Below are 13,086 nucleotides of genomic sequence, written 5' to 3'. Positions count from 1 at the left end.
ACTTTGTGAATTAAATTTAAATTTAGAAGTTGGAAGTTTGCAAAAGCCAGATAAACGGAAGCAATCAGAGTTTTATGGCGACAAAATTATTATGCGTGTGAACTTGGCAGAGGTCACTTACATGCATGCCTGGTCATTAACTACCCTAACGGGCTCATGCAAAGATCACATGTAAAGAGTAAGTTCCTTTGTTGTTTTCACGTGTGATGTCAAATGTCGTGTTACTGAAATAGTTTTAATGCCTGGATAATTTATGCAGACAAAGTTCATGATTATCGAAGAAAACGCAGGGAAGCCTCTCTCCGATCCGATTTTTCTTAAGACGAGCTAGCGGCAGTACACAGGCCAGAAAGAACATCACATGTTTAAAAACATCAACGAAGTCTGGTGCATGAAGACGAGGTAGAAAAATACCCGAGAACGAGGCTGCCTGAATATTGCGTGGCTTTTATTATTCCAGCAGCTTTGAAAACACTCGATCCATATGTAGGTATTAAAGAAATCCTTTAAGTTTAATCAAATAGCGTATCATGAGCTTAACACCCTTTATTTACAAGACCGTTAAAATTCACATCACGTCCGTACGTCAACGCTTCACTGCTGTCTGATTGGATATTCTCAACTGAACGGCAGAAACATTTTCACGTTTCGGAGTGGTTGTATGGTTCTTCTTTCTTTCTTCTTCTTGTTTTACTGTTATTAAGGTGTTTACGGCAACTGGCGAGACAACTTGAACAGACAATTTCCCAGAGCTATCAACCTTTATTTTCTCTTTATCAGTTCAAATCTTTTTGTCCAGCAGCCAGGTAATGAGAATATAGGAAACCGTCAACTACAGGGTAATGAAGATTTCATTTGTCTTTCTTTAAACCCCATAGAAAATCAATTAAGCAAATCGACGAATATCGGGTACAAGTATTCCTGATCATCCCAAGGAAAATTGCATGATTGTAGTGTGGGTGAACTTTTTATTGTTTAAAGAAAAGAAGAACGCTTCTGTCTAGCAAATTGTCCGGAGGTCAGCAGTTGCTGAAGGTCGCAAGCTAAATGTAAACCACGTCTGTTGAAATGTAAAACTCTTTAACATTTTTCTGCCGATATACCGAACTTGAAATATTCATTGGGTCTCATTTATTCTCGGCTCCTTACAAATTGCGATAATTTTATTACTTTCAGGTCCTTTCACTGGCAAACAATGCGCAACTGAATAATTCAAAATGAGGTTGCGGATTGTAGGAACGTTTTGTGCATGTCGCCTTGGCCTCGCGAGGTGCGTGTATGTTAGCGCCGCGCGCAACTTTAGCTTTTCAGACTGCTTTGGGCCCATAAAGCGATCAGTCGTCTACACAAGCCAAAAAGGGTTTACGTAGCCACTGGTTTAATCAGAACAAAATAATTAATGAAAACGTCTTGTGAAGATGAAAAACAACTCGAGCTATGGAACTGACAATACCTATGAAAATTTTTCCGCCATGCAAACTAAAGGGCGTTCATATATTAAGCCCGATTGCGTCATTCGATCCAAGTGATTTAATCCGTTCTTTATGCCTAAGGATTTAGAGTTATTTTCTCCGTTAGTGAAGTGTTAATAGCTTGCTAGAATAAAAAAAGACTCCTTAATAATTTTAAAACTCTTAAAACAGCTTTTGTTGATGTAAAGATTTACCCATACCTATTGCAGTAATCCCTACATAATTCGAGGCAAGTAAAAAAGGTCTCCCGTGCTTCCAAAAAATTGTTCTAAACGCCTTTTGCTACAGCATTTCAACTAAATGAGTAAATTAATCCCGATACTTTCAATCTGCTTGGTGATACACTTGCTCACAGGCTTGTTTGAGCTGAGTAACGAAGAAAAAAATTTATTTTTTCAACTTGCCATACACACAGGCAATACTTGGGTAAAGTAATTGCTCGAACGTAATCCCATCATTACGTAGGACATTTTAAATGTCTGGGACTCTGTCGAGGAGGGCAGGCACAATAACCAGAATCTAAGAAAGGGAATAATTTGAGTCTCCATGTGTTTTGTGAGCAAAAACTCCGGTCCTGATTTGAATGAGGTTAAATAAAACATAGATACTGAAATGTCGTGATACTCGCCAAAACTCAGATAAGAAAATCAGCTGGTAAAATACCACTTGCTTTCAGAGGGTTCTGAAAACTGACATAACAGTACTTTACTATAATATATTACGGACTGGTTAGAAGTTACGTGGCAAAAAAAACTTATTTCGTTCAATTTCAGAAATAATTGATGCGAACAAGACTAAAATATTGGGCATATTAAAATTTTACTGAGCATCTGCCATCGTGACGCCGTACTGTGTTCAGAAGTAATCTATCGTTTCTTCTTGAAATTAAGAAGGACATCGAATTTACGTGACTGGAAGAACGACCAAGAACGTTAAGTTAGTGGAATCAGAAATAACCTTTACATGCGTGGCACGCGCATAGAAAAATATATAATCAATTCGTCAGCAGTTGTTTAAGGAGCGTTGAAACCTGTATAAAACCGAAGAAATTATTCCCGAAACGTTTGCTTCTATACAGCTTTCAGAACTCCATAACCATGTTTTTTGTTATGCAACATGATAGTGTGGGGTAAAAGTATCAAATTACTCACCAAAATGACCTGAAAATGACCACTCCCCCATAATTGGCTGTCGATCCCTTTGCCCTATTTCAAACTGACGAGAAATATTTTTGAACGTGGAGAGTTCAAGAGAAGACATCGGCTGCGAATTCACGGATCGGTTGGTTGTTGACCTGTGAGCTTGTACAACAAATAACTTTTGGCGGACCAATCGTTGGTGTTGTCTTAGATTTTATGTACATGTTAAATAGCCCGAACAATGGCTTCACAGATTTCTAGACAATGGCAGTCTTTCTGATCAAGTGGACGACACATACGGACGGTGTAATAAATTATGCATATACCAGACAACTGAAACAAGACAAACAAAAGCATAACGAATCACCCGCTAGTCGCTTTGCCTAGCTCATCAGAGGGAACCTTTAACTCTGACATGCCATTTTGTACTGTAGTTGAAATGTCAGTAGTCCAGTGTGGACCAACCTGCCTAACAAGCGTTTCTTCAGTTCTTTATCCATATAGCGACTTGTAGAACTCCTCGCCTATTGACAACAGCCCTTTGCAACGAGCACAAATAAGAGCTTCATACACTCTTCTTTTTAAATAAGAATATTGTTTTCCCGGCCGAGGCTGAATATTCTTATAGCCATATCTCCCTTCCCCCTGGAGCAGATCATGGGTGCAAGACTCATGCAGCTGGGCTGCTAGGTCAGTGGATTTTTAAAGAAAATTCAAAATGGCACAAGTTTATTCGCTTTTAGCAACTCTTATTGCAGTTAAATTGCATGAAAATGGTTAGAATTCTTGACAATAGCGTCAACAATTTTATTAGCTAGCTCATTCTAGAATTTTTTACAAGATTAATACTGATTTTTTCACTCATATACATTTTTTGGTTTTAACTGAGGACAAAGTTATTTAGCAACGCTGGTTACGTCCAAGAGCTGCACAAAAATGCTCCGAAATCTTACTTTTGTTATACAATTCGCCTATTTTTGAATCAGACCAAATAAAGGAAGAGAGCAACTTTTGAGCAACTTTCGTTACAAAAAGCAACCTTTGACTTTTTTTGAGAAACTTTTGAGCAACTGTTTGAGAAACTGCGGGCAACTTTTTGGGAAATCTCAAGCAATTTGTGGAAAGTCCTTCAGGTAGTTTTAAATCGTCTCTTTAATGTAACCTTAGGGAGGCCCCGTGGCCTCATGGATAGGACAAACGGATGAATAGTTTATTGAAACTTTAAAACCACAGCTCTCAAACTGAATTAGATAAAACTTTACAAATGAATTTAAATAATAAAACTATGCTAAAATGTGATCCGTGAAAAACCCCAAATAAAATCGTCTATACGCAATTGCTGTGGAAAAAGCTACTCTTTAGTCTGTTTGCTTTGCAAATAGGAATGTGATATCGTGGATTATTATATTTCACAAATCAGTTTTAAAAGGTTAAGTCTGCATACAAGCCAAGTGGCCCGTTAGGCCGGAGCTTATCCCAGTTTCCTTAGCATGAAGCGACCAGGAGTATTTCTACTTCCCCCTGGATGGAATGCTAGTCCATCGCAAGGTTACCCCCCAGCATTAAATTCGCCGGTGCACATCTATACACTTGGGTGGAGAAAGGCACTGGGAGAGTAAAGTCTCTTGCATGCCCAAGAACAAAACAAAATGTCCCCGGCCAGGGCTCGAACCCAGACCGCTCGATCTGTAGACGAGCGCACTAACCACAGGGCCACCGAGCCTCCACTCCGCCTCTTCCTCTGTTTGGCTCTGGTAAAAATCTGCAGCATAATTTGTGATCAGGATTATTACCGATGTCTAGAAACATTTTGACTGCTAAGGACTGTCTCCGAACAAAAAGTGCGTGTAATAAATGTGGAAGATAATTCTTGCAAGCGTCTGTAAGCCCCCTCTAGTTCGTCTCACAGGCAGTTCGGAAGCAGGAATTGTGGAAAACTGGAGAAGCGTACTCTAGCACTGATGACCTAACGGATGCATGTTATCAGTAGAAAGTTGTGAGTAAGTGCGCTCGACTCCTGATCAAGCGGACCTTTGTGTCTGACATGAGATTTCAGATATTTTGTGTCTGATAAACCAACGCAGCTGGGATAATGAATGCAGCTAATGAATGTCTACAATCCAGGTCTGACGCATCGTGGAAAATCATCCCTGAAGCCGCGCTTGAAATCTTGGAGGAATATCATTTCTTTCACAATGCAACTCCGACGTCAAGTTCTTGCAATTTAACAACCTCCCAGACTTCTATAGCGACATCTTATAATATTGGCAAAACACGAGGTTTGCTCTTCAAAAGAATACTTCCCCCCACAACGAAATAATTTGGAATAATCACAACAAAATAATAGATGGTAAAGCACCCTTTTATAAAAGCTGGCTAGAAAAAAAACATTCTACGGGTTGAAGATCTCCTCGACAATAACTTTAACTTCCTCCCTTTCAATCTTTTCTCTGAAAAATTTCATCTTGAAACCCCCTTCACTCTTTATTTCGACTTAATTAATTCTGTGCCGGCCCCTTGGAAGCTGGCAATAAAAAGGACTCCTTCGTATGTAGCGGAAAATGAAAAGAACACAACAAAAATTTCCACCAAAAGCGTTTACTCTATTATGCTAAAAAAAGTCTTCTTATTCCCAACCGCTGAGAGCAAAATTATTAGATATGGTTTTACTCAAGATAATATTCACAGAGTGTACCAACTACCTTTCCAGATAAAAAGTGACATAAAAACAACGTTTCATTATAAGATTATTCATAACATTCTTCCAACAAAAGTTAGTCTCTTTAAAGCCAAGATATGTGATGATGACATATGCCCACAATGTCTTGCTGACAGACATTCCTTAGATCATATGTTTTTGCGCTGTCAATTAACTTTATCCTTCTGGGACTTATTCCAAACATAGTGGACTGGCAAAACTAAAGAAAATGTCACATTAACAGAGAGCATGATTCTGTACGGAATTTTCAACAGTAGAGAACACCTATACTCCTTGAATGACTCACTTCTTATAGCAAAGTATTCCATATGTAGTAGCTGCTTACAAGAAAAAAAGCTTTGTTTTGACAGTTTTCTCACGCTTCTAAGAAAAAAAAATAACTTTTTTTATATTTCGTCTATTTTGCTTTACTTTTCTTGTCTTCTCTTTTTTTTTTACGTTTACTAATCTATAGATTTATGTGAAGTTGTGAAGTAATTAGGTTAACAAAAAAAAGATTGTTAAGTAGATATTTGTTACAAGTTGTAAACCGTTTGTAAATTATAATAATAATAATAATAATAATAATAATAATAATAATAATAATAATAATAATAATAATAATAATAAAAGGCAATATTAGAATAACAGAGCTACAGAAGACCGTCCTCCTTGGAACCGCTCACATACTTGGGACTCTATCCATCAAGAAATCCAGTAGACTTATGAATGCCCTAGGCTCACGGATTGAACTCGGCACCATAAGTTAAAAGCGGCAAGACTTCAAGGACTATTTACAACAATAACAAACTTTATTGAGCACTTTTCCATACAAACTTGAATCTTACATGTATCTGGTAAAAAAATTCAGAAATTCTGTTGTTCCTTAAGTTTTCGGTAATTATAATAATAATAATAATAATAATAATTTATTATCATCATTGTCATATCATATATGTCATGATATCATGGTTACTACAACTAATACTAATACTACCATCATCATCATAACATTAATTAACATATTCCATACAAATTGGTATATACAAGGTAAGGACTTATAATAATAATAATGATAATGATAATGATAATGATAATGATAATGATAATGATAATGATAATAAAAATAATAAATGAATGTATAAAGTTATTGGCGGCATGGAGAGCGGAGTTTAAGTTTAATGTTTTAGCATCGTTTGTGTTCGTTTCTGCTATGAAAAATGGAGGCTTCACCTGCAATTTTTTAACGCTTTTGCGCAAGGTAAAGTGAACACCGAACAGAGCAACGACTAAATGCCCACTCCACTGCAGTCTACTCAAAGGATCGTGCTTACCAACCAAGCGTATTACCGCTGCCCGTATATCGACAACTCACATAAAGATGGCGGATAAGCTGGTCGTCGTTGCCATACTCACTTTCAGCACAAAAAGTGTCTCTTGCGGTTTAAAGATAGCGGAAACTGTCTAAGTTATATTAAGACGAGGTTATAGGAATAACAGAAGGCTAATTTATAACGCTATAGAATTTTGCACGATGGAGCTGTTAGTCATTTCGTCCGTATTGCTTGGTCTTTGGATGACCTGGTCTTTCTGGGCTCACATGAAGTACAAGTGGAGTAACTTACATGCCTTGAAAGCCCTCGCTGGATTTCAGTTGACTGCAAACACCTGGAATCTGACTATTCACCTTTTGTTGTTGATTCCTTGGCCATTTTTGGGATATCTGATAAACCCAGGAGATTTTTTGTGGAAAGTGGACCCCATCATTTGCCGATTGATCACGGCGATTCAGGAAATTTCGTCTTTAACGTGCGTTGCAAACGCAGCTGGTATTTTTGTGACAAATCAGGGAAAAGATGAACTTAAAAAGGAAAGAAAACGCAAGATGGCCTTTCTCCTCGTTTCTGCAATCTCGATTATGAGCGGACTATCTGCAGTAATTTACACAAAAATCGTACCTCTCCTGAAACATGGCACCATGAGCGGAGCAAACTGTCCTTCACATTCGTTTTCAGTGCTCTGCGGGTTGATCGAGGTTAAATGTGTCTTTATTATCTACGTGGCGTGCTCTGCGATTTTGTTTTTTAGCAATCCCTCATTCACTGGCTCAAGGGCAAAACACATTTTAAAGATCTTTTTCAAATGCTTATCCATAACATACCGCCTGACTGCAACTTGTGCCCTAACGCTCGCTGTTATGTTCATGCCATTCTATTTTCTTGGTGGATCGTTATACAGTGTTACTTTCAACACAGTCAAACTGTATTTCGATGTCGTAACTCTTGCAGTGGTTATAGGTTTTCCTGCGTTTTTCCACTCAGATGTTGACATGCGGTTCAGTACATCACAAACTGTGCAATCATATCTCTTGGACCAAAGTCCAGACAAGGAACAAAGAAAAGTAAAAATAAGGATAAAGACACATTCACAAAAAAGTTGAAAAAAAAAAAAAATTTACTGTCAGTGAATCACTTTGAATGTTCATATTCTAAATGTAAAATGCTTAATATATTACGAATAGAGATCTTCACATTTTTTGTTGGCATTGTTGCATGGCATAGTTAGTAGTAATTTAAAATATTTAGAAGTCTGGAACAAGATTATCTGTCTAAACAGTAGCCATATTATAGCATTTTCAAGTTTTCCCCAAATTTTAGAGTAATGTTTTCATAATTTATTAAAGTGGCCAAGATAAGACAAAAGTGTGTGAGTTATCTGAGTATTTCATTAATAATATTATCAAATGTTCATAAATTATGTCTACATAATATTCCCAAATATTTTTATTAAAAAATTACAAAAGTAGTATATCCATATATTAATTTCATTATGCATTATTTACAGACTGCAAAAATTATATTGTGATCTCTCGTTGCAAATACCAGTAAATTGGAACGAGAGATTCATTTTTACATAAAATATTCTTGTGCTTTTTAAAGGTCGGCACACATGAGGGAACTAGGTAGTCCCTGCAGCTAGTCCCTGCAACAAGTTGCGGGGACAAGTCCTATCGTGTGAACTGGCCATTTTTGCTTCAAAATCTAGTCACAAGGGACCAAAGTTTGGTCCTTGCGACTAGTCCCACCAATTCAAACCAGTTTGAATGTTTGGGACAAGTCCCTGTGACTTGTTCCTCAAAACGCTTCGTATGAAATGTTCGTGGGACAAGACCCTGCGACCAGTCCCTTTGTGTAAACTCTTCAGGGGACTAGTTGCAGTCCCCTCGTGTGTGCCGACCTTAAGAGCAAACAGAAATTGCCAAATGCGTGGGTTATGTAGCCATTTTCTTGTGAAAGTCTGATTTAGTTTGTTTGAAAAACAACTTTTCCATAAACTACAGTTCTTAGAAGGCTTAAATTTTCATTAAATAAAAGCAGATCTGCCCTTTTGCCCACTTCTGTTCTTCCAGTGTGGGAAATCTTGGCAATTCTGAAACCAAAAATTTATGTAAAAACACATTTCGGTATACAATTTATTTCGTTCTGTTTAGAATAAAAGAAATATGTGTATGCTGTAAGATAGCTATTGTCTTGTTATTCTTGCATTTTTGAAGACATCCATGTATTGAAATAACAGAATGCTGCTGAAATATGTCACAATCAAACCTCTTCTTCGAGATAGCTTTTGCAAAATAATACAGACACCTCTATAATGTACAGACCAAAAATCTGTATAACCTACAGTACATGTAGCCCTGTCCTATATTTACATTTAAATACAGTTGAGCCGCACTATTTTGAACTCTCAGCGAAATTGAAAAATAGTTTGAAATAGCAGGAGTTCAAAATAGCAGATAATAAATAACTCACTAAAGAACAAATTCAAGGGAAACGGTTGAAATAACGAGGAATTTGAAATATCTAACCAAATCCAAATTACTGAGGTCTGACTGTATAGGCTTGACTATGTTATTTGTCTACTAAAGTACTGTTCTTGGCAGGAAGGTGTTATGAATATAGACAATAAACAACAACGGATATTAATACTTCTCAAAACTATCAGTAGAAGACTTGCGATAATTTATGGTAAATATAGCAATTGGAAAGGAGAATTTATATTTTTGTCTTTGAACCAGAAAGTTACAAGTGAATGGTTTTCGAATTACCTGGCAGGATTCTCTGATAACATTGCCACGGCTTTACCTATGGGGACTCCAAAAATGTTCAACAGCAAATGAAATGTATCAAGCAGAGTGCTGCAACTACCAGCCAAGGTGTTTGTTCCAATAATTGACATGGTGCGACCACTGGGAGACACTTGCACTAGATGAACATACAGTGTATGGAAATGATTGGTTACTACTAATTAACAGTAACTGACTGAATGTGATTGCTTGCTAGTCCCCATGTGGGCACAGCACTACATGATCATCAGAATTGTAAAATGGTGCTACTAAAGAGAGAATGGGGGCATTGATGGTGGCCAATTGGTTTCTGGATTGTGCAATCCAAGGTCTAGTGCTGGCTGGAATCACTGTGTTGTACTTTTTTATTTTTCAAGACAGTTAACTTGTACAGTGCTTGATCTCTCTCCACCCAGGAGTATTTTTAATTATGGTACTGACAATTCAATCAGTTAAGGATAAGCACCAAATTACAAGCAAGTGCTTAAAATACATTAAGGAGTATGGAGTAAGCTTACTTTGTCTGTTTCCATACTTGATAATTGCTCCAGGAAGTCAGTTATGAAAGCAATGTTCTTAAAGTGACGGCTCTTCAGCAGCAATGATATTGTTAGGGGATCTCTGTAAATCAAAGGGAAAATGATAGAAATTATGTCCAGTAACCTCAGTAAAACCGTGCAAATCAAATGCATGGGATTGCAAGACAACTTGCAACAGTGACTTTAAAGGGTTTGACTCAGGAGAAGACATTTCTGTTCAGATCCCACAAGGAGTTTACTGTACTGAGAAAGAACCTTACAAGCAAATTTGGCTTACACATGAGCTAAATCTCCAATGATTTCCACTGTGGGAGTTTTTATGCCTCTGTACTTTGGAAGGTTTGGCAATTCATCCAGGACTCTAAAGTTGACCAGACCTGGAGATCTGAGAGGAAACTCAACAGGTAAACAAACAAATGAATAAATAATTGCATTAAATAAAATAATAATAATAATAAATAAATTTAATAAGCCTGTCTGTCTATCCATTCATTCTTTTGTCTGTCTGTCCATAAGTGGATAGGTAGAGAAGCAACTAAATATATTTATCTATAATTTAAAGTAAATAAAATTAATGTTGCTCTTGTTTAATGTGGGTTATACTCAATAGTCTTGTATCTAAGGTTGCTGTTTATACCAGACCATGCCAACTGAAAGTATTGATTTGCAAAGAATAAAAAACAATGAGCTAGGGAATAATCCTAAGCATTAAATAATTAAAAATTATATTTTATTGACATTTTTACCTGTGATGGAACGAGCAGACATTGAAAAGGTGTGTCAAATGAAACTGTTGTGTTTCACCCAGAGACAAAGCAGCTAGGATTTCATCCTCAGTGGCTTGTTTATCATGACCAAGAGCTGGTACCACACCCCTGATAACATAGATGGTTTTAATTACTAGAAATTAAATGGTAAATCCTGCTCCTAACTCCTGAGACTTACTAAACTCTTATTCATCATTGTTAAATACAAAAGGTCAGGGAGTTATAGCCAGGAAAGGGGCAGGAAGAATGTTTTGAAGTGGATGCAAGAAAAATTAACAATTGAAACCACTTTAATTTACACTTTTTCTCAGTCTTCTGGAGAGTCTCCATACACAGAATTGGTAAGTATGAATGATAATCCTTCTCTGCTTTAATTTGTATAATTATAAGGAAAAAGTCTAATTCACATTCTGTTGAAAGCAGGAATGAGGAATTAACAGAGAAATGTCATCAAAATTAGCAGAGAAAGCAAACAACGGAGAGGCTCAGTATAGAACATCAAAGACATCAGTGTTAGAGAAGTCAAGCAACTCTATAATAATTTATATCTGTACTGTGATAACCTGACTCATTATCTGCTGATTGATAATCCTTCTTTGATTGATAATCCCTCCTTTCACATTTGTACACATAAGTATGTTTCTTGAGCTTTATCTTGTAACTTTTTTTCATTTACATGTATATATTCAATTTAATTGATTTAATATCTATTCACAATCCCATAAGCTGCAAAGAAAAAAAAAAGGTTTTATTTGTCATTATTATTATTATTATTATTATTATTATTATTATTATTATTATTATTAATGTCTGCACCTTTTCAGAAGACATTTTATTCTCTTGTAATCATTAGATGCTTCTGGGTGAGGACTGATTGTCATGATTTTTAAATGATGCATCTTTTCAAGGATCCGTTTAAACTCATCAGAAGTCATTTCATTGTAACTTCCTGGAAGACCACCAAGGTCTGTGATGATAGGTCCCTAAAAAATAACAACCAATCAAAATGGTAGCAAGTCACAAGTTTTAATTTGTTGTACTTTGCTCTCTTTGGTAGGCATCCATTTCTAACTTTTATATTATATGAAAACACTATTCAAGTTAAATCATGAAAAACAAACTCCTAGTAAAAATTTTAAAATTGTCATCTTGACCGTCATTTATTATTCACCTCTGAATGGATCCCTTCTAATACAGCCCCTTCTCTGTCAACAAGTCCTACATGGCTTTCCAGGGTGTTTAAAAGTTTGCCCATTTTATTGCTCAGAGGATGTGCTGGGAAGACAACTGTAGCCAGAAACGATGTTGTCCCACTTTGAACTAGCTTAGCTCTTGTAAAATCTGCAAAGAAAAAAACTCCTTCATTTACTGCCAATTAAATTAATGCCCAAGGGAAATCAAACCAGCTTGATTTTGGTGGAGGATTTTCCATTTTTCACTAAAAAAATTTCTAAAGGTAATGTTTCTCTGTGGAAATTTTGTGCATAAATTTCTGTTTGAAAATTTTTCAAGGAAACCTTTTTAAACTATTTTTTCCATAGAAGGTTTCAAAGTGTTCTTACTGACATTAAATTGCCTCTGGCTGGTTGTTATGTAGCTTTAGAGTTGTATGACTGTTACACTCATACATGATTATTAGTAACCTTAACCTACAGATATACTCACATAAAGTTTGATAATGACAAATCTAATGACAGTAGCTTCAAAAATAAAGGCCAAAAAACAAAAACCATTTATCACAAAACATACCTGGATTAAACCAAAACTCTGCAACATCATCAGCTCCTCCTGTAAATTAATCAGTCATGGGATTGTACCTGCCAATATGATCATTTACAGAAAGCATGCACTCTCTCAGAAGACACCAAATGGTATTAGACCCTGTGCTAAATTGACAACATCTTCATTTGGTAGGGGATTCCCCTGGCCACCCCCCACCCCCTCCCCTCCCCTTCCCTCCACCTTGGATTACAGTTTTGGTTTAGTTTCAGTAAAAAATATGTAATTTAATAAAAGGAATAATCAAGATAAATATATTATAAAGATTATTTTGCTATTTCATCCGCGAATTTGAAGAAAAACTAAGCTTACCCATTCCATGGTTGTGAATATCCACAAACCCAGGGGTGAGAAAATGACAAGTTAATTTTTCACTGCCACAATTTCCTGTGCACCTGTCAATCGCTGCAATCAAGCCTTTCTCTACAAAAACATCGAAAGGTCCTTCCTCGCATCGTCCCTGAGGAAAAACTACAATTTGCGCACAAATGCACAAAGGAGCGGCCATCTTTGAAGGCGTCCGGTCCGTGAAGGTCAACCGAGGGCACAGTGATCTGGGAACGGGATTG

At 36.6% G+C, this 13,086-nt stretch overlaps 1 protein-coding gene and 1 pseudogene across 2 annotated transcripts; one reads left to right on the top strand and one right to left on the bottom strand.

Annotated features, from left to right (window-relative positions):
- The first annotated feature begins 6,678 nt into the window (after positions 1–6,678).
- LOC110067592 (uncharacterized) lies at positions 6,679–8,826 on the top strand. Its single transcript, XM_020774938.2, has one exon. The coding sequence runs from the start codon at positions 6,844–6,846 to the stop codon at positions 7,747–7,749; it is 906 nt and encodes a 301-aa protein (XP_020630597.1). The 5' UTR covers positions 6,679–6,843; the 3' UTR covers positions 7,750–8,826.
- LOC110067674 (uncharacterized) lies at positions 7,750–13,075 on the bottom strand (annotated as a pseudogene). The gene is made up of 9 exons (XR_016204053.1): positions 12,830–13,075; positions 12,488–12,526; positions 11,910–12,079; positions 11,555–11,721; positions 10,718–10,846; positions 10,249–10,356; positions 9,951–10,053; positions 9,415–9,571; positions 7,750–8,738 (listed from the first exon to the last, which is right to left on the bottom strand). The product of XR_016204053.1 is annotated as an uncharacterized LOC110067674 (transcript).
- Between the last annotated feature and the right edge of the window lie 11 nt (positions 13,076–13,086).

Source organism: Orbicella faveolata, unplaced genomic scaffold (genome assembly GCF_042242905.1).
Source record: "Orbicella faveolata isolate gen_17 unplaced genomic scaffold, um_ofav_v1 contig_47, whole genome shotgun sequence".
NCBI classification, from domain to species: Eukaryota; Metazoa; Cnidaria; class Anthozoa; order Scleractinia; family Merulinidae; genus Orbicella; species Orbicella faveolata.
This window is presented reverse-complemented; position numbering and strand designations above follow the sequence as displayed.